At 38.4% G+C, this 27,060-nt stretch overlaps 1 protein-coding gene, 3 non-coding genes and 1 pseudogene across 4 annotated transcripts; all 5 read left to right on the top strand.

Moving 5' to 3' along the window:
- Positions 1 to 687, top strand: part of LOC148074882 (serine/threonine-protein kinase B-raf-like) — a 56,890-nt pseudogene extending 56,203 nt beyond the window's left edge.
- Positions 687 to 20,099, top strand: LOC148074879 (major histocompatibility complex class I-related gene protein-like). The gene is made up of 6 exons (XM_087796142.1): positions 687 to 738; positions 785 to 1,076; positions 6,444 to 6,649; positions 15,398 to 15,664; positions 19,076 to 19,354; positions 19,551 to 20,099. The coding sequence occupies exons 1-6, from the start codon at positions 687 to 689 to the stop codon at positions 19,949 to 19,951; spliced, it is 1,497 nt and encodes a 498-aa protein (XP_087652268.1). The 3' UTR covers positions 19,952 to 20,099.
- LOC148074881 (small nucleolar RNA U3) lies at positions 4,953 to 5,165 on the top strand. The gene has a single exon (XR_015711900.1). It is a non-coding gene; the product is annotated as a small nucleolar RNA U3 (small nucleolar RNA).
- LOC148074880 (small nucleolar RNA U3) lies at positions 11,001 to 11,213 on the top strand. Its single transcript, XR_015711965.1, has one exon. It is a non-coding gene; the product is annotated as a small nucleolar RNA U3 (small nucleolar RNA).
- A 2,566-nt stretch (positions 20,100 to 22,665) lies between the features above and the next one.
- Positions 22,666 to 22,878, top strand: LOC148074878 (small nucleolar RNA U3). Its single transcript, XR_015711982.1, has one exon. It is a non-coding gene; the product is annotated as a small nucleolar RNA U3 (small nucleolar RNA).
- Positions 22,879 to 27,060: the final 4,182 nt, after the last annotated feature.

The raw sequence follows: 27,060 nt of genomic DNA, 5'->3' as shown, positions 1-27,060 counted from the left end.
CCCATTTCAGGAACTAAATTAAAGTTAACAAATGAATCACATAAACTAGTGTACTATATTTTTGGGACTATAAGGCAAACTTGAATAACATACATTTTCTCATAAATCGACAGAGTTCCTTTAAAGCTTTATTAATGATTTATGCTGCTCAAAATAAGGTCAAAATGTGAGGCTCCATAATAATTCACCTCATGGAGATATACTACGATGCTGCACTTAATTGTAATTGTACAAGGTTTAAAATGTTTGTGAATTAAAAAATAAATAAATAACACTTGTACGAATTAAATTGTTCTAATGTGGTGTCAATAAAGTTGTGGAGGTAAGTCACACGTCACATGACAGAAACACAAACGCCATTGGTCAACAGCAGGTTAGCGTCACTTAATGGCGGATTATTGAAGTGTTTATGATTTGATATCCGTGTGATGGTTTAAATGTATAGAAGTTGAGATCTGTCCAGGGTGTCCTCTGTCTCTTGTCCCAAGCTTACGACAGAATGTTACATGTTCACTTCAGTTTGCCATGAATCTCAGAAGTTTTGTCCAAACCTGACAATTCAAAATGTCTATTGGGTTATTTCAAGAACCAGCTGAATAACTGCTGACATATGCTCGTCAATCCATCACTAAAAGTCTGTCTCCTTTGTTTTTTACCTTCCCAGGGGAGTTTTCGGCGTTTAAGTAATGTGCGCTGTTTCACAGCAGTTCATCCCTCCTTCTTCTTCACCTCTCAAAAGTCCCTTCGGTGGATCCATTCATCACCAACAAGTGAATATTAGCAGAATGTGTTCCTCCCTCTGACCACCTGCTGGAGGAGTCCGTCCACCGAACACCGCCCAGCACACTCAGACACAGGACCGGTGGTCGAGGCTGTGAGGAGGACTGGAGCGCTCCGCTGAAGAAGGACACGGGAGACGGCAGAAAAGAGGTTTTGGGATGGTTCTTCCCCGGGCCAGGTCGAAGGTCGGTCATCTCCACTGCACTGAGGCCGACTCAGGACAGAGCCTGCACGGCGATGACGACGGCGTCTGTCGGAGGCGGATGTCCTGAGACCCGGCGAGGGGGGTTCACCCTGTAACTATGACTTGAATCTCCTTCGTCTTTCAATTTGTGTTTTGCCTTTTCAAGAGAAGGTTCTGTGCAGCACAAAATGTGGCACTGACGAGTCCTGCTTCGCCTCCTTTAACTTCATGTGACGAGAAAAGCTTCTCTTGGATCACATGGCTTTAATATTGCACTCTGCTACTCACTGAAACATTCTCTATCGTCCACACTTCTTTACGTTGCTCATCCCGGCATGTGTCCTGATTAGAATCCACCTGTTGTTTTATTTTTGCCTTTTTTTCTGTACAGGCAGGCCTGCAGATACCTACATATTTAAAGTGACTTTTTTGGTTTGTTTTATGAGCTAATCTTTCAGAATCTAAGCTAACAAGTCTTTCTTTTGGACGCTTGTGTACTTTGCACTTTGTAGAAAATGCATTGAAGCCTTTTTGATCGGAACATGAGTCCCGAGACGAAGAGCCGATGATGAACCGGAGGAGGCTCTTGTTTTTTTAAAAGGGAGGGTGAACATTCCTACAGCAATGAGAGCTAAAACAACTGCTAGCTTGATGAGAGGTGTTCAAACACGGACAGAGAGGTGGTCGTCCATCGTACACGTCTACCTTGACCCCCTTTGCAACATCATTACGACATATTTTGCTTCTGGTGTGGAGTTTTACACTCTTGTTTTCTCTCAGCTTAGCTTAGCGTAGCTTAGCACTTAGCTGACTGAATGCTAACTATGTTTTCTACCCTCATTTAAACAATCAGTTGATAACAACAGTAAGTCTTACTTTTTTTTTTTTTTAATATCAGCAAAAGGTTTACAGATGAAAGTGTGTGTACATGAAGAAAAAAAGTAAGATATTCTCTTCTTAAAAGGTATTTTTGTTGTCACTTACTTCAATGATTGGCTGCTGCTGGTTGTTGCATGATCAGCTCTTATCCTGCTGAAGTTTACACCTCAAAGTTACACTTGTCTTAGCGTCGTCCACTGATATTCATCGCCCAAAACCATACACAACAAGAGTTCCCTTCAATTGAATTCAGATGACAAGTCAAGATGAGGAAAATAACATCCACGTCCTTTCAGGGTTTTCTTGGCTGCTGATCCATGAACGCTGCTTCCGGTGAAGTTTTTCATATCCAAGTATCGTGACATGGCTACTGTGTTTACGGTTGAGCAACATCGCAAGTTTACCTTTCGCACATTCATGATGAGTGATCTTTGTTTGTTAAGATGTGTGATTCATATTTTGATGGATTGATGACAATGATTCGGTCGACTTTGAAATGAAATGTTGAATTATGAATCATCAAAGTGAATCAGAAACGTCTCCGACACCTTCTGTGTTGGTTTTTTTATTCAACTTTAGCACCTAAAACATTATTTTTAATCACATTTTTGTAACATTTGAATAGGTTTTCAAATACATTGGAGCTCTAATCAAAAGGTTCCTCTCGAAAGAAACTCATCGTGACATAGTGTCGCAAAAATCCACAAAAACAATTCAATGTAAAAATGAATGGTTTGTCGGATACACATATGGATGAAGTCGGGTCACATGTTCATCCTGGACTCACGGGGAGAAGCTGGCCTGGGTCGTGTTCACTGATATCACTCATGTTTCATAAGTCACAGCCAAGTTGTCACGAGCTGACATGAGTTGAAAAGAAAGTGGTCGCCTCCTCCACACATCAGTATCAGCCGGGATATCTACCTGTGCAGGGCTAGACGCACATCGGCCTCATTCTATCTTTTTTTTTGACTTGTATATCTCTTGAGCTCTGCTCCAGTCACCAACTCTTCTGGAACATTCCCTCTCTCTCGACCTGTTGCCTGCACCTTAAACTCCCTACACTCGCACACAAACACAAAAACCTTTCAATTGAAAATGATCATGACGTTTTCTCTTTTGTTTCGTTCCACCTGTAAATAGTTGTACAAAGGAAATACTGTCAAGTTTGCTAGAAGGCATGGAAACTACAAATGTAACAAATTATAAAATGTTCAATTTAAGAGACATTTTGATAGGCAAAAGAAAAACAGTTGCGTGTACAAATATTTAAGGCTGTATCATACGGAGAAAGAGCTTAATGTATTTGTTGTGAATATGGAAAACTGATGTATTAAAGAAATGCATGAAAAGTGGAGAATGGTAGTCGTCTTTTTTCTTTCTTCCTCTCTCCGCTTGGTGGCGCTGTTGTCAAGCTTGTACCGTCCGAGCAAGATGCCATTTTACTTGAAATCTTGGATTAATATTGGAATTTATAACTTCAACGACTCTTTTAAAGGCGTTTACATTTCAGATAAGTTAAATATTGTCCTGTCACAATTGATCAATAAAATATTCTTAATATAAACACTTTAGTGTTAAAAAATGCGATTGATCTACTTGTTTGTAAATTGTTATATAATAACAAAATAAAACTATATGAATGTAGAAATAGTTATTTATTTCTTCAAAGAAAACTGAAACTATGAATAAATACATTACTAATGGTCAATACAAATAATAAATGATGTTGTGGAATAATATTAAGGTTGGTTCTTTTTTCTACATTTGACATAATTATTTTGAAACGAGACTGTGCCAAAAGTGGAAATTGTCATTGATGTATTTTAATGTATGTAGTAGTAATAATATGATTCTATAATGAACATGTTTAAATAAAAAACGTTAGTTACATTAGTCAAGCTTTAAAATATTTTAAATTAAATATGTGGAATAAAGTAAAATGAAATTGAAGCATATTATTTCTGATTTGAGTTCTGTTCAAAACGTTAATAAATTACAATTTCATTTACAATATAATTAAATCTCAGTTTTTTTAACAACAAATGTAAAAAAACTTTTTTTTTATTATTTTCCACAAAAATAATCAATTTAATTGTTGATCAGATTAATAAGTGGATTTGTGCCTTTTTGAGACAAAAGAGTCAAGAGGACTAAAACTAAACACTAGCAGACCATCGAACAATCTTGGCAAACATCTTGTTGACTGACGACCTCAGGACTTCATTAGTAACATCTAGATGGCGCCGCAGATGGCTCGCTTTTTCCACTTCATCATGAATGACTCCTGCTTTGTTTTTGCAATACAGATACAAATAAAACATACAACAAACATCACACTCCATCCTCACACCAAACTATTATAGTGATGGTTGATTTTTTATTTTAGTTGAACAAACATGATACTGTGTGATTCACATTAAATACACAACATGAAATGTATTTACAAATCAAACACATGCACCACAATACTTTCAAACTAGGTTTCTACATTATTTAAAAAACACAAAAAGTAAAGTCAATATTATAATAAACAAAAGTCAATTAATGAAATACTTTGTAAGTATTGAAAGTGCTTTGTACTTCTTAGCTTGATGAAGCAGTGTCATTATTTTTAGGTGTCCACTAGATGGCGGTCTCTGCACTATTTTCCATTGTTTTGAACAACTTTTCTAATGAAACATAATTTTTAAACTGATGGCGCCACCTACTGACCTCTAAACAACATGACACTGTTTCATTTGGCTTCATCAACACATCACTATTAAATACACAACATGAAATGTATGTTTATATCAAACACATGAACCATAAAGCTTGCACACACATGGAGTAAAGTCAATATTATAAGAAACAAATGTCATTTATTGAATAATTTTGAGTAAAAAATTCTTTATTTCTGTGAACTACACTACAAAGAACAAGCACTTTTCTGGACTGATTTGACATCTGTGATCTATGAGGTTTAGATCTGGAGACTGACTAAGAGACTCCAGGTCCTTACAATGATTTTTATGAAGCCATTCCTTCAACACAAAGGTCACCTTTGGATCGTCACTGTAATGGTTTGGTGTGAGGATGGAGTGTGATGTTGGTGCAGAGTTAAGTTAAGACTATACTTTCAGGGATCATTTCTATAGTTCTTAACTTAAGAAATGTGTTTGTAAAGTGTTTGGTGTCACTAACCATGATGAAGAGTTGTGATATTCCTTCCTGAGTGTGAAGCAGACAGAGAATAATGATTCACTTCATATGTTCTCTGTCATTGATGATCCTTCTTTACTTCCTTGTGCAGTATTGAGAGGAATATGATCAGAGTGGTTGTTGGTTCTGTCAAAGTTTAATATAAACATCCTATGGTAGTGATGGCGAGATGAAGCCTCATGAAGCACCGAAGCCTCCCAGCCGAGTAGTTCATCTTTGGAGCAAAGCCTCGTGAGGCTTCATTTGTACGACCATGCCATCATGTGGACAATTGGGAGCATTGCATATTTGTGCGCAAATGATTCTGATATTAAAAAATGTGCTTGACAACCTTGTTTTTTTTAAATAATTATTCATTTTTATTTAAAAAAAGCAATTTTCCCACAGTACTGGGCTTTAGCCGGTTTCTTTTTTTACTGATTATTTCCCCGGCTTTGGAAAAAATCCTTTCGCAGGGGACGGATGAAGCCGGGGTACACAGTATTTTCATGGCCAGCTGAAAGAGAGATGGGTGTATATTTTTACATTTCGCCCAGTACTGTAGGGGGTCCTCGTTTCTAGGAATATTGTGTTCGTTGAGGTAGGTCTTCACCGCCACCGTAGCATCAACCGTTTCATTCCTCGGCCTGGTCTGCTGTACTGTGGCATCTAAACGATGCCAGAGTTTGCTTCCTAAAACAGAAAAGCTGCATGTAAGTGACCACATAAAATAAATAACAAACAGTAGTATAGTAAATAAATGAATTTGAAAGAAGCCATCTAGCTTGCCTGGCGTTGGTTCAATTGTCTCGTTGGTCTCCAAGCTCTCATGCAGGGCTCTATAATGCCTCAGCATTGATGAAGTGTTGTTGTTGTTATATTATTATATTTTATATATACACATATAAAGTATATATATGTATATATAAAAGATAATAATTGGTGTATATATATATATATATATATATATATATATATATACACCAATTATTATCTTATATAAATACACATATAAAGTATATATATGTATATATAAAAGATAATAATTGGTGTATATATATACAGGTATTTGACAATATTGTAACAGAAATGAATGGGACACTTATTTGTGGAGGAGACTTCAATGTGGTATTAAACAGTACATTAGATCCATCCAACAATAGAAGAAATATGAACCATGTTACAAAAACAATCAAAAACATGTTAAGAGACTACGGTGTAAGAGACATACAGGCTGAAGATGTGCTGCACGGTGTGTTTGAGTGTGTGTGTATTGCAGAGGGGGCGGTTCACATGGGAGTAGGCGTGTGCGTGCGGAGGTGTGTGCGTAAAGGTGGCACTCACAGGTGACGCAGATGAGAGAGAGAGAGAGAGAGTCAAGGTTGGAAGTAGCCGTCATTTTTGTTGACCGCTACAGGCTTCAACGCTACAGGCTTCAACGCTACACGCTACAAGCTACAAGCTACACCATTGCTCCATGCGAACACCACGTCAAAGGAACACGACCTCCCTGCCAGGGCGAGACGGACACCCCCAAGTGTGATCAGCAGTGCATCAACGGATACTCGCCGTCCTATCAGAAAGACTTTGGAAAGCGCTGCACGCTACACGCTACACTGTGCTGTTTGGATAACAATAAATGCACCAAAAGCATATCTGGATCTCGGCGTATCTGTTATCACAAGGAAACCAAAGCGCGTCATAAATCTACGTACCTGAGGACCCAACCTCATACTCTCAGCGGCGAAAAGTTTGTGTTTGGAAGCCGCAACAGTGGTATTAAACAGTACATTAGATCCATCCAACAATAGAAGAAATATGAACCATGTTACAAAAACAATGAAAAACATGTTAAGAGACTACGGTATGATGGATCTATGGAGAAGGTTACATCCAAAAAACAGGGATTACACACACTACTCTGCACCTAACGGAAGCTATGCAAGGATCGACTATTTCTTTCTAAATCAAGAAGATTTTTACAAAGTAGAACAGTGTGTAATAGGAGAAGCGGATATATCTGACCACAGCCCAGTAATATTAAAAATTAAACTAAAATCACGAGTTAAAAAAACAATGTGGAGGTTGAATATTGGTATTCTGAACAAGAAAAAAATAGTTGAAGAAATCAAAAATGATATTTTCACATATCAAAAAGAAAAGGAAAATGGTGAGGTTAACCCTGCAATAGTGTGGGATGCTCTTAAAGCAGTTATGCGGGGAAATATTATAGCAAAGTGCTCTTTACTGAAAAAAACAAGAGAAGCAGCATATAAGGACGAGAAAGAAAAACGACTAAGGTTAGAACGACAACACAAAAACAGCCAGGACCCCACTCTACTTCCAAAGATACAAGAAACCAGGGAGAACATAAAAAGACAATTAAATTCAGAAGTAGAAAAAAGAACTAGGTATTTAAAAGAGTCATATTACGAGATGGGGTCAAGAGGAACGAGACTTTTGGCAAGAAGACTTAAAAAACAGCAGATCGACCGCTCCGTTCATAAAATTAGAGATGCTTTAACAAATGAAGCCACTTTTGATTTAGAGGAAATAGAAACTAAATTTAGAAATTATTATGAGAATTTGTATAAACAACCACCTTCTGCCGACATAAGTCAAATCAAAACTTTTCTTAACTCACTAGATCTACCATGCATCGGCACAAAGCAAAATGACCTCCTAACAACACCGATAACAAAAGTGGAAATAGAGCGAGCAATTGGAAGGTTCAAATCAAATAAATCACCAGGTAGTGACGGTTTACCGTCTGAATGGTATAAAACATTCAATGAACAGCTGACCCCGATGCTACACACATCATTTAACTACACTCTTGAACAGGGTGTGATTCCTCCGTCTTGGAGCGAAGCTATCATCTCAGTTATCCCAAAAAAGAAAACCAGTGAGAAGTGTGAAGACGACAGGCCGATCTCATTATTAAACATAGATTATAAACTTTACACTTCCATCATAGCAAAAAGATACAGCACATTCATGACAGAGATAATGGATGAGGATCAGACCGGATTTATCAAGGGCCGTCAAACGCATGACAATATTAGGAGGACTATGCATGTAATAGATCATGTGGAACGTAACAACATCTCAGCTGTCCTCATAAGCTTTGATGCAGAAAAAGCGTTTGATTGCGTTAATTGGTCATTCCTGTATCTTGTACTAGAGAAATTTGGACTAAATAGTAAAGCAATACGATGCATTAGATCGCTCAATCAAAAGCCGACCGCAAGAATAAGAATAAATGCTAGTCTATCAGACCCTATTACCTTAGAAAGATCTACAAGACAAGGTTGTTGCCTCTCACCAACTCTTTTTGCTATTTGTATCGAACCATTGGCCCAAGCAATCCGACAAAACAAGGAACTTAAAGGTATAGAAATGAATCACCAAAAACAAATTATTGGACTTTTTGCAGATGACATAATATGTTATTTACAAGAACCAGAAACTAGTATTCCAAAAGTAATACAACACATGGAAGCATTTGGCTCCTGTTCTGGCTACAAATTAAATTGAGCAAAAACGCAAATTATGGCAATGAATTTTACTCCATCTGAGAATCTCAAAATAATATTAAACACAAATTGGTTTGCCAAAAAAATAACATACCTAGGGGTCACCTTGACCAAGGAATACAAGAAACTGTCTGAAGAAAATTATAGCAAACTACATAAAGAAATTAAAACTGACCTAGAAACGTGGGGTCCCCTTACACTGGATTTGAGTTCAAGAATAGATACAATCAAGATGAACATCCTACCTAGATTACTTTACCTGTTTCAAGCATTACCAGTTGAGGTACCAGAGATTCTATTCAGAGTGTGGGACAAATTGTTCTCTAGATTTATATGGAATGGACAAAACCCGAGAGTAACATTTGAAACCTTACAGATTAGTAAAGAGGGAGGTGGGATGGCTTTACCAAACATGAGAGGATACTATCTTGCGGCCCAGATAGGACCAATTATAAGTTGGTGTGACCAACACTTTGACGCAAAATGGAAAAATCTAGAAGAAAAATGTAGAGATCAGGAAATTCGAAGTCTAATTGGAGACAGAAAAACCATGAAGGAATATAGTAACCAATTAGATACAATAAGTCAATTCACACTTGAAATGTGGTTCAAGGTGGTCAGAAAACACAAATTGGAAAATGAAATTAAAATATTCAGTTGGATAGCATACAATAACAATTTCACTCCAAATAATCTGGATTTACAGTTCAGGCAGTGGATCCAGGTTTAACTGCAATATGCACAGACACAAAACATGGCAAAATGATGAGCTTCCAAGAACTGAAACAAATATACTCTCTAAATAACAGAGACCACTTTAGATTCTTACAATTACGGGACTTCTATGACAAACAAATTAAACCAAACATGAATGAAAACAGAAATGGTATAATCCAAACTTTGATTGGAACCTATAACGGCAAGAAGTGTAAAATTGTCTCAACATTATACAAGCAAATGATGGAAACTAAGGGAAAGACAACAAATGATGTAAAGGAAAAGTGGGAAAAAGAGTTCCATATCAGTATAAGTCAAGAAGAATGGTCACATATTTGGAAGACGCAGCATTCTACGACATCTTCTCGTATCTGGAGGGAACACTGCTGGAAAAAAGGAATAAGATATTTCATTACACCAAAAATTAAAAGCAGACAACTGTCATCGGACCAGTCGTGTTGGAGAGATTGTAACGAAGTCAATGTCGATGCTCATGTTTTCTGGTATTGCTCTAAAATCAGGAAATATTGGAAGGATGTGCATGAAGCAGTTGAAAACATCTTGGGCTATAATATTCCACCTGCATGTTCAATTTTGTACCTGGGCTTAAATTCAAACATTGTAAACAAGGAAGACAAATATTTATTTAAAATACTAGTGGCAGCCGCTAAAAAGGCCATTACCAAAAAATGGCACAATACGAAAACCAGTGGAAGAATGGACTCACATTGTCAAAGGAGTTTTTGAAATGGAACTTTTAACCCACAGGATAAGGACACAAGAAGACAAATTTATAGAAAAATGGAAAAAGTGGACTCTGTTTACACAACAACGACACCTGTGAAATACTTGGACTGTATCAGTGTGTACTTTATATATTGAAAGATGCATGTAAGAAACATGAACAACCCCCATTTTTATTTTTTTATTTTTTTATTTTTGTTTTGTGTTTTTCATTTTCTGTGATGTATGTGTGTTTGCCTTAATGTGGAAAATTCTAATAAATCTTAAGTTTGAAAAAAAAAGAAAATAGTGCAGAGACCGTCATCTAGTGTTCTCTGAAAATAATGACACTGCTTCATAAAGCTTCATCAGACCATCACTACTTACCACTGCTGAAGTGTTTTCTTCATGGACCACTGAGACTCTGGCCTCAGATGACATTTGGACATTTTGTCCCTCAAGATGCTTCTGCTGCTCACGTCAGTGTCAGCTAATTGTACTGATGACATGTTTGGTTTGTCCATCAGACGGATTGCAACTGTCATGCTATGTTTGAACCCTCTTTCTTTAGAAGGTTCATACCTGCACTGTGAGGACCAGAGTGGTCTCCTTCTGGGCTTTCTACCCACCCCTTCACTCTGGTCCAGAGTGGATGAATCTTCATCTACTCTGTCCAGTGTGTCCACTTGTCTGCTAGTTGAGGACGGTGAAGAAAGTCAGAGGCACGAATATATTGCTGGTGTGTTTCAGTGCAGGTCACATGTAAAGAGGTGGTGAGTGCTTTGTTCTTTTTCAGAGTCAGAGCCAAGAGAGGTTATCCATAGAATCATCCTATAGAGAGTGTCACAATCATTTGTAGAACCAAGGTTACATAGGTAACCTGTTGTTTTTGTATAGATGTTGTTTATAAACTGTGAAATTAAAAAAAACCCAGATTCAACCGTCATCATAATAGTTTGGTGTGAGGATGGAGTGTGATGTTGGTGCAGAGTTAAGTTAAGACTATACTTTCAGGGATCATTTCTATAGTTCTTAACTTAAGAAATGTGTTTGTAAAGTGTTTGGTGTCACTAACCATGATGAAGAGTTGTGATATTCCTTCCTGAGTGTGAAGCAGACAGAGAATAATGATTGACTTCATATGTTCTCTGTCATTGATGATCCTTCTTTACTTCCTTGTGCAGTATTGAGAGGAATATGATCAGAGTGGTTGTTGGTTCATAACAACATGGTTAAATTTCAAACGTTTCTATGAGTTTAGCAGTAATGGTGAGATTAAGCCTCATGAACCACTGAAGACTTCCATTAGAGTAGTTCATCCTTAACTAAAGCTTTAGGATTCATTTGCTCTAACAAACCATCAAGTTTGGCATCATTTCTGCTTAAAGGATTCAGAAGCAGAAACTTTTATTTGTCAGATTCATTGATTTGTGAGACTAGTAGAGATATGTGTTTGTATTTTGTTAAAAACCTGAATATTTAAACACACGTACAACTATTACTGATATGGTTGTTGAGATATATTTTTGCTGATAACTTTGTTGTGAAATTAATCAGATAAATAAATGCATTGTTTATGAACAGAACTTTTTTCTCCAGGATGCCTGATTTTTTAGGAATTCAATAGATTTACAGTAAACTAGTAAATTCTTCAGACTAAACTCTCTGGTGTCAATTGTGTAAGAATATAAATACTGTCTAAACGAAAGAAGAAAACAAAGTGATGTTTAATTAAAACAGTTGTTCAAAACAAAGGACAATATTGCAGAGAGCACCATCTAGTGGAAAATAATGACACTGCTTCATGAAGCTTCATCAGACCTTCACCACTCTTCTGGTCAAAGCAGTCTGTCACAGAGATGAGGGCTTGTTTTTGCTGGAGCCACTAAATGAACCTTAAAGAAATTAAGATTTAATTTAGTCTTAATTTAACTTAACTCTGCACCAACATCACACTCCATCCTCACACCAAACTATTATAGTGATGGTTGATTTTTTATTTTAGTTGAACAAACATGATACTGTGTGATTCACATTAAATACACAACATGAAATGTATTTACAAATCAAACACATGCACCACAATACTTTCAAACTAGGTTTCTACATTATTTAAAAAACACACGTAGTAAAGTCAATATTAGAATAAACAAATGTCAATTAATAATATACTTTGTAAGTATTCTTCATGAAGCAGTGTCATTATTTTTCCACTAGATGGCGGTCTCTGCACTATTCTCCATTGTTTTGAACAATTTTTCTAATGAAACGTCACATCATTTTTAAACTGATGGCGCCACCTACTGACCTCTAAACAACATGACACTGTTTCATTTGGCTTCATCAACACGTCACTATTAAACACACAACATGAAATGTATGTTTATATCAAACACATGAACCATAAAGCTTTCAAAGTAAGTTCCTACATTATTACAAAACATGGAGTAAAGTTAATATTATAAGAAACAAATGTCATTTAATGAATAATGTTGAGTAAAATATTATTTATTTCTGTGAACTACAGTACAAAGAACAGTTTGTGGTCAACATTAGAACAGAGAGCATAGTCAGCATTTCTTCAGTTTGTTGTAGAGCCAACCAGTTGAGGAACCAGTGATTTGTTGGAGCTTCTGGTGCCACTAAAATCAACCTCAAACCCTCGAGCCTCACTGTTCTCAAGAGGAAAGAGGAAACACTGGTGGAAAACCATAGAAAAGCCTTGGTCGGCACAATGGATGATCAAAAACCTTCATCCCAAGAGTAGGCTTGTCTGACTGAAAGAGAAGACTGTGTTCTCGTCCTGGACAAAGTGCAGAATGAGACAATATTTACACTTTTAAAATGGAAAACCAACACTCTGATCATATTCCTCCCCTCAATACTGTGAACTTACATATTAATCCAAATGAAAGTTCAACACATGCACCAAAATGTTCACATTGAGTGTTTAAACCAACCATGTGGAAATGTTTAATGTTTCATCTTGACAAAGAAACAAAAGTGAGAAGAATTATTTTCAATAAACTATCATCAAGAACAATTTCTAGTCGAAGTGTGTCAGGAAACTTGTAGATTCATAACTTTGTTGGCAGCATTACAGACTCAACACAACACGCTCAAAAGATATTCAGTCAGGGAAGAATCATTGTGGCAGATAAGGACAATCACCATGAACGGATACTGATCACATTCATTTGTGTGTAAAAACAAAACCTGATTGAAAATGTTAATTAAAATGGATTTAAAGACATATTGATGAAGTTAAATATTGTAGCTCATCACACAACTTTATTTCTGTATGAGATTTATCAACTAAAAAAACAATCAAATATTGTATACTTTAAGTAAAAATGATATATTTTAATTCTATAATTCAACCTGAAAGTTACTTTTTTTATTTTCTCCACTGCTTATATCCCCACTTTCAACCTGCTGTTGCCTGAGACCTTTACTTTCTCTGACAGGTTTACTTTTGAGGGCCAGTTCATGCTAAGGTTTGTGGGTAAATAGTACCAAGAACAGGCAGTTTTACTTCCTGTGAGACCATACAATGTTGGAGAGATCGTAGAGCACCAAGAGCTCACTGACCAGGAGGGAACTGAAGATAGTTCAAGTGTTTTTTTAACTACAGAAAGTCTGTCCGTAAAATAATGATAAAAATGGTTCTTGAATTGATGAAAATGACTGAAAATCATTCAACTGTATTTACTGTTTGAGCTCAATGTCATGTTTGAACCACTAGAGGGAACTAGAAGCTTTTCTCGTCTCCACAAAAAAACTCGTTTATTTTTTACGTTCATAGTAATATTTAAGAAAAACTTCTGAATAAAAGAGAATAGAAAGGAAGGAAAGAAAGTTTATACATATATATGTCAAAATAAAAAGCAATTCAACCCACTTTTATTTCTCTTCACTTTAATTTGACACTCCTGGTATTCCATAGTTCACATTCTGCGTGACTTTAAGGTTCAGAAGAACGACTCTAAGAAATAATCATAAAGTTTAAAGTGGAGTTTTTGTCACAGAAAATAGTCGTAATAACATGTTTGGTTTACTTTGACTTTCCATCTGGACGTGACGTCACACTGAATCCTCATTGGCTCAGATATTTCTTCCTGCGTCTGTTGTTTACTTTCACTTGTACTTCGTTCGTCGACCTGAAGACTTGTTGGATCCTAGTCTCCAGAAAAGAGCTGAAGATGAAGAAGGTGTTGTTTGTGCTTGTTGTGTGGATCCACAGCTCAACTGCGAGTGAGTCTCCTTCCTCCACTTTCATGTGTTCACACCTGCGTCACCTTTTATTTCTCCAAATACTCTTCACTACAACCTTCATGACCTTTTCACTCTCAGAGGAGTCAAAGTGTTTCACTGATTCACTTTTCATCTCAGAACCGTGAAGAAGTCGTACACAGAAAAGTAGATCCGAGCTCAATGTCAGGTGCTCACCTGGTGGCGCTGTTGAGTCACTTCTGTTGATTGACGGAGGAACTTGTTTGACGCTGAACAGAAAGTGACTCCAGAGTTTTGCTTCATGAGCTGATCACTTGTTTTTAAACGATGCTGCCATCAGGAGATTCATTGACTCACAAGAAGAGCTTTTACAATTTTCATTGATTTGACTTTAGTAAACAAGTCTATCATGAACTAAAATGAGGAAATAAAAACAAAGAAAGTGTCGCATTTCTTAAGTGCGCATGTTCAGACAACCTTGTAGCTCAGCTCACTTCAACATATTATCACATCTCACAGTTTATTGGAGCAACTCAGTGAAGCAGCTGCTCTGAACTTGTGTTTGGACTTAAAATATCTAAATGAAACATTTACAATCATGTTGAACAGTAATCTTCAGAAACATGTTATTTATAAACTGATATAAACTCATGTTATTTAAGTTCATCATTAACCTTAATGTCCTTCAATGATCTTTATTCTATCAATCATTCTTAGATTTGTTCCATGAACTTGGTTTTAATATTTTATTATCTATGCGTTTTTTAAAAACAATTTCAATTTAGTTGTTTGATCTTTTTCAACATTGTTGCTCCTGTTTCTTCTTAATTCATCCATTTATTCTTTTAATTCTCTTTATTCCTTATTTGTTTTATTATAAATATTTATTACATTTCAGATTGTTATTAATATTAATCGTTTTTTCTTCTTTCTTCTTCTTCTTCTTCTATAGTTGTGTCCCAGTTAGCCAGGGTTCTTGGAGAGTGAAGTGTGAAGGATGTTCTGCTGGTGTCCGTGTGTGGACGTGAACTTTGTGTCACTGCTGACTGTCCCTCTGTTCTTCACCTCTTTGTCTTTGTAGAAGATGTGATTGTTCTGCTGCATCACAACGTTGTGTCATCAGAACCAGAGAAGATCTAAACTTTGTTTTTGTGTCTCACAGTGATTCACACGATGCAGTTTTTCCAAACTGCGTCTGCTGGAGTTAAAAACTTCCCAGAGTTTGTTTCTGTCGCTTATGTGGACGGAGTTGAAGTGGAACACTACGACAGCAACACCAGGAGAAAAGTACCCAAACAAGACTGGATGATCCAGGTCACAGCAGATGATCCTCAGTACTGGGAGAGAGAGACAAATAACTTAAATAATGACCAGCAGGTCCAGAAGATCAACATTGAAATAGCAAAACAGAGATTCAACCAAACTGGAGGTTTGTTGTCTTTAAAATCAATGTTTGACCTTAAACTGAATCATGTTCAACCTTTTTACATCCTGAACCATCAATCTTGTATACAGAGTAGATCAGAGGAGGAAACTGGAGTAGATCATACAAGTTCAGAGAAGAAGAGAAGATCACAGTGGAGTATTAAACAGTGGAGTAGATCACAGTGGAGTATTAAACAGTGGAGTAGATCACAGTGGAGTATTAAACAGTGGAGTAGATCACAGTGGAGTATTAAACAGAGGAGTAGATCACAGTGGAGTATTAAACAGAGGAGTAGATCGCAATGGAGTATTAAACAGTGGAGTAGATCACAGTGGAGTATTAAACAGTGAAGTAGATCACAGTGGAGTAGATCACAGTGGAGTGTTAAACAGTGGAGTAGACCACAGTGGGGTATTAAACAGTGGAGTAGACCACAGTGGAGTATTAAACAGTGGAGTAGATCACAGTGGAGTATTAAACAGTGGAGTAGATCACAGTGGAGTATTAAACAGGGGAGTAGATCACAGTGGAGTATTAAACAGTGGAGTAGACCACAGTGGAGTATGAAACAGTGGAGTAGACCACAGTGGAGTATTAAACAGTGGAGTAGACCAGAGTGGAGTATTAAACAGTGGAGTAGATCACAGTGGAGTAGACCACAGTGGAGTGTGAAACAGTGGAGTAGATCACAGTGGAGTATTAAACAGTGGAGTAGATCACAGTGGAGTAGACCACAGTGGAGTAGATCACAGTGGAGTATGAAACAGTGGAGTAGATCACAGTGGAGTATTGAACAGTGGAGTAGATCACAGTGGAGTATTAAACAGTGGAGTAGATCACAGTGGAGTATTAAACAGTGGAGTAGATCACAGTGGAGTATTAAACAGTGGAGTAGATCACAGTGGAGTATGAAACAGTGAAGTAGACCACAGTGGAGTATTAAACAGTGGAGTAGACCAGAGTGGAGTATTAAACAGTGGAGTAGATCACAGTGGAGTAGACCACAGTGGAGTGTGAAACAGTGGAGTAGATCACAGTGGAGTATTAAACAGTGGAGTAGATCACAGTGGAGTAGACCACAGTGGAGTAGATCACAGTGGAGTATGAAACAGTGGAGTAGATCACAGTGGAGTATTAAACAGTGGAGTAGATCACAGTGGAGTATTAAACAGTGGAGTAGATCACAGTGGAGTATTAAACAGTGGAGTAAACCACAGTGGAGTATTAAACAGTGGAGTAGACCACAGTGGAGTATTAAACAGTGGAGTAGATCACAGTGGAGTATGAAACAGTGGAGTCGATCACAGTGGAGTATTAAACAGTGGAGTAGACCACAGTGGAGTATTAAACAGTGGAGTAGATCACAGTGGAGTATGAAACAGCGGAGTAGATCACAGTGGAGTATTAAACAGTGGAGTAGACCACAGTGGAGTATTAAACAGTGGACTAGATCACAGTGGAGTATTAAACAGTGGAGTAGATCCCAGTGGAGTATTAAACAGTGAAGTAGATCACAGTGGAGTATTAAACAGTGGAGTAGACCACAGTGGAGTATTAAACAGTGGAGTAGACCACAGTGGAGTATTAAACAATGGATTAGATCACAGTGGAGTATTAAACAGAGGAGTAGAACACAGTGGAGTATTAAACAGTGGAGTAGACCACAGTGGAGTATTAAACAGTGGAATAGACCACAGTGGAGTATTAAACAGTGGAGTAGATCACAGTGGAGTATGAAACAGTGGAGTAGATCACAGTGGAGTATTAAACAGTGGAGTAGATCACAGTGGAGTATTAAACAGTGAAGTAGATCACAGTGGAGTAGATCACAGTGGAGTATGAAACAGTGGAGTAGATCACAGTGGAGTATTAAACAGTGGAGTAGATCACAGTGGAGTATTAAACAGTGGAGTAGACCACAGTGGAGTAGACCACAGTGGAGTATTAAACAGTGGAGTATGAAACAGTGGAGTAGATCACAGTGGAGTAGATCACAGTGGAGTAGATCACAGTGGAGTAGACCACAGTGGAGTGTGAAACAGTGGAGTAGATCACAGTGGAGTATTAAACAGTGGAGTAGATCACAGTGGAGTAGACCACAGTGGAGTAGATCACAGTGGAGTATGAAACAGTGGAGTAGATCACAGTGGAGTATTAAACAGTGGAGTAGATCACAGTGGAGTATTAAACAGTGGAGTAGATCACAGTGGAGTATTAAACAGTGGAGTAAACCACAGTGGAGTATTAAACAGTGGAGTAGACCACAGTGGAGTATTAAACAGTGGAGTAGATCACAGTGGAGTATGAAACAGTGGAGTCGATCACAGTGGAGTATTAAACAGTGAAGTAGATCACAGTGGAGTATTAAACAGTGGAGTAGACCACAGTGGAGTATTAAACAGTGGACTAGATCACAGTGGAGTATTAAACAGTGGAGTAGATCCCAGTGGAGTATTAAACAGTGAAGTAGATCATAGTGGAGTATTAAACAGTGGAGTAGACCACAGTGGAGTATTAAACAGTGGAGTAGACCACAGTGGAGTATTAAACAATGGATTAGATCACAGTGGAGTATTAAACAGAGGAGTAGAACACAGTGGAGTATTAAACAGTGGAGTAGACCACAGTGGAGTATTAAACAGTGGAATAGACCACAGTGGAGTATTAAACAGTGGAGTAGATCACAGTGGAGTATGAAACAGTGGAGTAGATCACAGTGGAGTATTAAACAGTGGAGTAGATCACAGTGGAGTATTAAACAGTGAAGTAGATCACAGTGGAGTAGATCACAGTGGAGTATGAAACAGTGGAGTAGATCACAGTGGAGTATTAAACAGTGGAGTAGATCACAGTGGAGTATTAAACAGTGGAGTAGACCACAGTGGAGTAGACCACAGTGGAGTATTAAACAGTGGAGTATGAAACAGTGGAGTAGATCACAGTGGAGTAGATCACAGTGGAGTAGATCACAGTGGAGTAGATCACAGTGGAGTATGAAACAGTGGAGTAGACCACAGTGGAGTATTAAACAGTGGAGTAGATCACAGTGTAGTATGAAACAGTGGAGTAGATCACAGTGGAGTATTAAACAGTGGAGTAGATCACAGTGGAGTATTAAACAGTGGAGTAGATCACAGTGGAGTATTAAACAGTGGAGTAGATCACAGTGGAGTATTAAACAGTGAAGTAGATCACAGTGGAGTAGATCACAGTGGAGTATTAAACAGTGAAGTAGACCACAGTGGAGTATTAAACAGTGGAGTAGATCACAGTGGAGTATTAAACAGTGGAGTAGATCACAGTGGAGTATTAAACAGTGGAGTAGATCACAGTGGAGTATTAAACAGTGGAGTATTAAACAGTGGAGTACTAAACAGTGGAGTAGATCAGGTCTCACTCTGGTTTCTCTCTCAGGTGTTCACATCTTTCAGAAGATGAACGGTTGTGAGTGGGACGATGAGACTGGAGAGGTCAAAGGTTACCTACAGTACGGCTATGATGGAGAAGACTTCATCGTGTTTGACCTTCAGACTCTGACCTGGGTCGCTCCGAGTCCTCAGGCCGTCATCACCAAACACAAGTGGGACCAGAATGAAGGCATGAAGAAATATAGACAGTTCTATTACACCCAGGAATGTCCAAATGATCTGAAGAAGTTTGTGAAGTTTGGGAGCAAAACCTTGATGAGAACAGGTAGTTCCATGACCTTCTTCTCCTTCTGCTCTCCTTCCTCCTTCTCTCCCTCCTCTCTCTCCTCATGTCCTCTCTCTCTCTCTCTCCTCTTATCTTCTTTTCCTCACCTCCACCCCTGTCCTCCCTCCTCCTCCTCTCCTTCATTCTCTGTCCATCCTTTGACTTTCTCTCTGAAGTGTGGTGTCTCTCCCTTCAGAGCGTCCACGAGTGTCTCTCCTCCAGAAGACAGCCAGCTCTCCGGTCACCTGCCACGCTACAGGCTTCTACCCCGACAGAGCCATGTTGTTCTGGACCAAAGACGGAGAGGAGCTGCACGAGGACGTGGAACACGGAGAGATCCTCCCCAACCCTGACGGAACCTTCCAGAACATGGTGGACCTGAAACTCCCGTCTGACGACTGGTCCAGGTACGAGTGTGTGTTTCAACTGGACGGCATTCCGGAAGACGTGGTCACCAAACTGGATCCGTCAAACATCCTGACCAACGGTAAGAGTCTTCAGAACCTTCTTGGTGTCTCCAGAGGTTTCTTTCATCCAGATGAGAGTCCAGGTGTGGTCAGCATGGATCTGCTGAATGAGGCCCCACCACGTCTCTAACACTGGTCACCTGATCATGTCTCCACTTACTTTGCTCTCCATCCACAGCCAGGACTTTCCTGACCTTGTACATCATCATGGCCGCCGTCGCTGCCTCCGCTCTGGTGCTCACAGTGGTTGGATACTTCATCTACAAGAAGAAGAAGAAAGGTGAGAGTTTGTGATTTGATCCAGATCATCTCCAGATACTGGAGAGAAAGAATAGAAGGTCAAAGAAGGTCAGCAGAGATGAGAAGAGGTCAGAGGAACTCTTCTATGTTCATCTTCTTCAGGTGTAATTTGTCCTCTTTCTTTCCATTTCAGGCGACTCTGACTCGTCTTGTAAGTACATGATCTTGTCTCAGCTCAGATGTTGACCATGTGACAGAGTGCTAGCATGCTAGCATCAGTGTTGACACTAGTTTCATCTGCTGGTGAGAAGCACACAAGCTAACAGGGTTTGTGATCTTACAGCGGCCCCCAGCTCGGAGCTGGACCATCTGAAGGATCCGCCCGTGGACAGAGACTAAAGTCAGTGGATGATAATTGTCACTTTTCTTCAAGACTCACTTCACGCATGATTTTACAAGTTGATACATTTTTCTGTCTCCGTGTTTCAGGAGGAATCGACCAAGAAACGTCTTTTTCTTCTGAGACTCTGCAGACGTCAGAGCTGCTGATCTTTGTTCCTTCACTGGAAATGTGTTTGAAACTCACATCAGGATGTCATGTGATCTGAGCCGTTATGAAAACTACACACACACACAGATAAATGCACACACACGATTCTGGAACACACAAATACACTCACACACATGCTTCACTTTAACACAAATAAATGCACACACACAAACACTCACAAACATGCTTCTCTAAAACACAATAATGCACTCACTCACAATCACACACAAAAACACACATGCTTCACCATCACACAAGGATGCACACACATGCATCTCTGACACACAAAAGTGCACTCACAAACAACTGCAAACACACACACGCATGCTTTACCAAAGCAAAAAATGCACAAACACGCACACACACAAAAAAGCAATCGCACACAATGACAAACACACACACATGTGCTTTACTACTACACAGAAATGCACACACATAAATACTTAAACACATGCTTCTCTGGCGCAACAAAAGCACTAACACACAATAACTAACGCACACACACAGATGTCTCTGTAGACAAAATGATACACACACGGAAAATATATACAGACAAACAGAGTCTAAAAACAGGTACTGACACACAAAATCAGGCACACATGCCCAAACACACTCACGAAAACAGTTGAACAAACCTGAAAATAAGCGCACACACAAATAAAAAGATAACAAACACATGTATTTACACATCAAATAACAAACAGAAGTACAAACATGCAAAAACCAAAATGGAAAAAAAATCAGACACACAGTGACAAATTTATGAATGTGTAGACACACACACACACACACACACCCCCACACACACACACACACACACACACACACACACACATACACATACACACATACACACACAAGTACACGCACAGACAGTTTTGTGTTCATGTAATAGTTTGTGTGTTTTCTTCCTGGTGTGTAGACACTAGTTAATGAAGCGTCAGTTGTGATGTCAGAGGTGAAGAATCTTGTCAAACATAGTTGAACTGCTGCTTCATTTCTTGTGTGTTTTGATCTTCAAATAAATGGACAGAAAACGTCCACATGTGTTTGGACTCCAAATGTTCAGTAAAGTCACTTGTCATTGAGGGTCAGTGGAGGCTCAGAAAGAATCCATTTGTGCAGCTGTTATGAAAGGTCAACATCTCTGACCTCTCCTTCTGTTTCCTGATCAACTCATGTCCTAAATATGACTGTATTGCTTTGATCAACTCGTCTTGTGCTGAACAGGTGCACATAAGTTGTGTCCACTTTTGTGTAGAAGAAAAATCCACAAGAGCTTGTGCCGACAATTCACATGTAGAAACTTGATTCAAAGTTTCCTGCTGAGTCGGCTGAATGTGTTTGTGGAGGTTTGCTCTCTGACCTGCTTCTCTCAAGTCAAACTTCATCAGGTTACACAACCATGAGACGCCGATCTCACGCCACACCTGTGCCGCCATCTTAGATCCCGCCAGAGCTCAAATGTGCAACACTGACGACACATTTGGACAGGTGTGGTGAGACGCCCAGTGTGGATGTTTGACTCCGCCCCCCGAGCACCTGCACCAGTCAGGTGTGCCTCTATGAGACTTGTGTGTCACGCCCTCACTGCACTCAACTGCTTTCTGTTTGCAGCGTGGAAGAGGACACCACAACAATCCACCTAGATCGCCCCCTAGCTGTGAGTCGCTCACCTAAGTCAGAATGTTAATAATTGAAAAAACGTTTTCATTTTAACATCAAACACAACTCTTGTTCAAATGTATTTTCCCTTGTATTAAACTATATTGTTTAATGTTTACAATTGATTGTAATGCATAATAAAATAACCTGATATAGTTGTTTTAATGTCATGGTGATCAATAATCACAGTTTAGATGAATTATGGAATTGAACGTAGTGATTTTGAATACATGTTGTGTATAAACTATGAAACTACAATTATGTTTTCTAGTCTCATCTCTTTGCAATCAAATGAATGACAGTAACATTTTAAAATTCAAAAACTATGCATCCGTCACTGTAATGGTTTGGTGTGAGGATGGAGTGTGATGTTGGTGCAGAGTTAAGTTAAGACTATACTTTCAGGGATCATTTCTATAGTTCTTAACTTAAGAAATGTGTTTGTAAAGTGTTTGGTGTCACTAACCATGATGAAGAGTTGTGATATTCCTTCCTGAGTGTGAAGCAGACAGAGAATAATGATTCACTTCATATGTTCTCTGTCATTGGTGATCCTTCTTTACTTCCTTGTGCAGTATTGAGAGGAATATGATCAGAGTGGTTGTTGTGTTCAAGACAATAAACTATCAAGGAAGGTTTTAATGTAATTGTCTCTTTTAATTTTAACAAAAAGAAACAAGTATTTTCATTTTAATGTTAAGACTGAAGCTCATAGGTCTTTGTCTTTGTTGAGATTGACAGACTAAACGGATCTGTCCAAGAAGCAATGAATTACACACATAAAAACACAAAAGTATCCCAAAGTAAAGGTTTATTTTTGTATTGAAAACATGTTTGTGTCCCTTGAAAGTGAAACAGCATTATTGAATTATTGTAATCAGATGCATTGTGGTCAGTCGTGTGTGAGCGATTGACTTCACTTATGTTTGCAAGGTTCCATATTAATACTAAAAACACAAAAGTCTGTAGCAAGGTACACTTTTTTTTGTTATATTCCATTATGTATTTTAAAAGTTGTATCATATAAAACCTAAACACTATAATGTTGTGCAAGCAATCTCTGAAATGACACTGCCACCTGCTGTCCAATGAGTCTTAGTAACTTATTCCTTATATTTTTTATGATATGAATCTAGTTAGTTGGTAAAAAAGCAGCTTGACTGGAGTCTGTACATGTTTTTCAGTTCAAATCATTAATAATAATGACTAATAATGAAAGGTATTATTACTATAAATTGTACTTTATCAGCACATCAGATACAGACCTAAGTTCTCCTCCATCTTCATGACTCTAAATTGTTTAGGCATTAAAGTTGATCAGTTTTAGGTGAGGAAGACTTTCTTCACTCTGGCCTTCTGCGACTTCTGCAGGAAGCTGCTTTTCCAGGGGTTCCGCTGCCAGACATGGGGGTACAAGTTCCACCAGCGCTGCAGCACCGAGGTTCCTCTTATGTGTGTCAACTACGACCAGTTACAGTAAGTTGTGTCACTTGAGAAGTTGTACAAAATCTTAAATTAAGCTGTGATTTAAAGTGTTGACTCTTCACTGAGGTCATGGTCAGTTTAAGCGCGTCTAAATAATTAACAATTTAATATAAAGAAAGTATTGTTTTTAACCTGATGCATCTATAAACATGTGTGCAGTTATAGATTAATATATAAGCAGGATAACATTCAGTAAAAAACCTTCATTTAAACTTGATTTTAATAACATTTTCTTTTGTGGTTCAAGCTTATTGCTAGTTTCCAAGTTCTTCGAGCACCACCCCTTCACTCAGGAGGAAGTTTCTTCAGAAGGGACGACCCCCGTGTCCGAAGTCTGTCCTTCACTCCCCCCATCAGACTCCACAGGGTAATCCCCGCTCTCTCCCTTTCTGCGTGTTCGTCTCTGTGCTCTCTCTTATTGATGGCTTCAAACCTTTCCAGATCCATATGCCACGCCACTGTGTCCCCGTCCAAGTCCATACCCATCCCACCTAGTTTCCGGCCCAATGAGGAAGACCACCGTAACCAGTTTGGGCAGCGGGACCGCTCGTCGTCCGCACCCAACGTCCATATCAACACCATCGAGCCTGTCAACATTGATGTGAGATGCAACAGTTGTTGATATAAATGACTTGATTTTTGATGTAAGAATGTGAAACCAAGTAGTCAGAGGTTCTGCCTGCATCTGAAAAAAATGGATGAATGTTCAAATTATTTCATCCGACGTTGTATATTCTTTCCTTAAACTATTTATCTATAATAATAGTAACACAAATGTTGATTCTTTACAGGATCTGATTTGTGATCAGTGCTTACCGAGGTCGGAGGGAGGTCATAAGGGGCGTCATAGCTCAGATGGTAGAGTGGTTGCCTGCAGTCCAAAAGGTTGCAGGTTCAATCCCAGCTCCAGACAAGTTTGTGTCGTTGTGTCCCTGAGCAAGACACTTTACCCTGATGGCAGATTCAGCACCATGTGGTGCAGCCTACTCCCATCAGTATGTGTGAATGGCTGTCAAAGCGCTTTGTGACCCTGGTCTATAAAGGCGCTATATAAATAGATATTATTATTATGAAGATCAACACGCAACATTTCCCAAACATCCTGTGGCTTTTTTTCCAACCATTCCGCGTCTGCGTGCTCTTAGTCTTTTGTGTGTGTGCGTGTGTGCGTGTGTGCGTGTGTGTGTGTGTGTGTGTGTGTGTGTGTGTGTGTGCGTGCGTGCGTGCGTGTGTGTGTGTGTGTGTGTGAGACCCAATAATGAATATGAATATAAATGGAATGTTGAAAAAGACAATACCATATACCATATATAATATTTAATTGTGTGTTGTTCGCTTTGCTTGAACAACCAAATATGATAAAAATGATTCATCCAACAGCTTCTACACACTCAGCTACTTGGTTAAATAAGTAACTATAATAACAATTGGTAAACATGTCAATAGTCATGTTTTAGGGTGAATAAAAAAAACCTGTTAGTAATCTTGTCATATCAGCCATATTTATGTATTTGTTTTTCTAGTGTATTCCTGCAGTGCTTTTCAAATATTGCCTGTTAGCTAGTGTGTAAAATAAACTATAACTTCATTAGCAATTTAGCAACAATGTTTATGAGCCTCATTAGCTCCTCATTCATAATTCATAGTAATTAGGTTAAATACAGTTGTCAAGTGACTCATATATATATATATTTATATATATATTATATCTATATATCAGTTTAACAAGCCTGCACCTCTCAATATATTTCCCTTTTGGAGATTTACATGTAATTAAAAACTAGCTTAAACAACACTTGACTTGCATTTATTAGCAGTTTAGAAATTTTGTAACATAAACTCTTTAACTGTATTATTTTGTTAAACAAAAACAGATGGTTAGAACCATTCCAGTACAAACATGACTAAAAATAAAGCCAATATTGTCTTGTATTTTTAAATAACAATGCATTTGTAATATAAATGATAGTAATGTTAATAATCCAAGATAGATGTAATTACAGTTAATGATTGCGTCAATATAAAAATATGAATTAATGGAAACGTGAAAAAACATATTTTTCTAACTATAAATGTTAAGAAGGATCAAGAGTTGCCAGTATTAGTTTCTGCCACGATTGGTCTCAGAGAATCGTCTTCACTGAACTGGTAATGTTTAAAAATAGGAAGTGGAACTGTGATAGTTGTAAGATGAATGCTCCAGTAAAGCCATGAGCAAAACCATGGACAGTTGGTGGTTAGAGGGGCCGGGTGAGTAGCAGTGATGGTGTGTCTGTCTCTTTTTGCCCTGCAGCCCCCCCGACCCACCCCGCCCGCTGCTTGAGGAAGCACCGAACACGGACCTCAAGCCCCCTCCTATACTCCTACCCCAATGACATAGTCTTTGATTTTGAGCCCGAGCCTGTTTTCCGAGGTAGTTAGGCCTCTGTGTGTTCCTGTGTTCTTCCTCTCTTCCCCCATCCTCTTCCTCCTTCACCTACACCTCCACCCCAGCACAACAGCCCCTTTACCTTGTGTCAAGTCCACTGTGTGTGTTTCCCTCTTTATGTTTTCACATGTTCTCTCTCATGGTTGTGGGATTCACTTCAATCTTACTGTTTCAAACACTGTGATGCACTTTTGTTACACACAGACTTCAAAAGAGTCGTTTTCTTCATCATTGTATGGTAAATATATGCAAATAAATGATGCTGTTTTTAAGAGATTCCTTAGATAAGTCAAGCCTTTTGATAATGAATGTAGTATTTAAAATGTCCATGTATCATTTACCAGTGTAGCTTCATTAAAAAATATTTGGCCTTATAAATAAGAATAGTCTAACTGAGCTATTTATTTATATATATATGACCTCTTTCATTAAATTGCATAAACGTGACTGCAAGTCAATAAAATAATTAGTTTTAGATTTGTAATTATTAAGGCTTTTAACTTGTATAAATCATTCTTGAAAGTATTCACAATTGAGAGTCAAAGTACGAATGAGTTTCATTCATGATGTAAAATGAAAAAATAATAAATCATAGGGTAACAAACATTATTTGCCACTGCATGACCTCTTCTGCACATTCAAACGGCAAACGCACTCTTTAAAGTCAACTTTCTTCTTCTCTCCTCTTCTGCCTTAACTCACTTTTTCAAGCTCCAAATGCTTTTTCTCTGTTTCCCCTGCTGTCCAGGTACCACCACAGGTCTGTCCGCCACTCCTCCTGCATCTCTACCCGGCTCTCTGACCAACGTCAAGGTCCCGCAGAAGTCCCCGTGTCCACAAAGAGAGCGCAAGTCGTCGTCCTCGTCTGAAG

This window comes from Callionymus lyra, chromosome 7, assembly GCF_982586985.1.
Source record: "Callionymus lyra chromosome 7, fCalLyr1.hap1.1, whole genome shotgun sequence".
Classification (NCBI taxonomy): domain Eukaryota; kingdom Metazoa; phylum Chordata; class Actinopteri; order Syngnathiformes; family Callionymidae; genus Callionymus; species Callionymus lyra.
The sequence above is the reverse complement of the archived record's forward strand: the minus strand, read 5'-3'. Positions and strand labels throughout refer to the sequence as shown.

What these genes read in the sequence shown, in the direction of transcription:
- LOC148074879 (XM_087796142.1), top strand. Translation starts at nt 687, where the DNA reads ATGTGCGCTGTTTCACAGCAGTTCATCCCTCCTTCTTCTTCACCTCTC. An exon ending in GCTACACGCTACACTGTGCT is followed by an intron (nt 6,650 to 15,397) that starts GTTTGGATAACA and finishes TGTGTCTCACAG; the next exon opens with TGATTCACACGATGCAGTTT. An exon ending in CAAAACCTTGATGAGAACAG is followed by an intron (nt 19,355 to 19,550) that starts GTAGTTCCATGA and finishes CTCTCCCTTCAG; the next exon opens with AGCGTCCACGAGTGTCTCTC.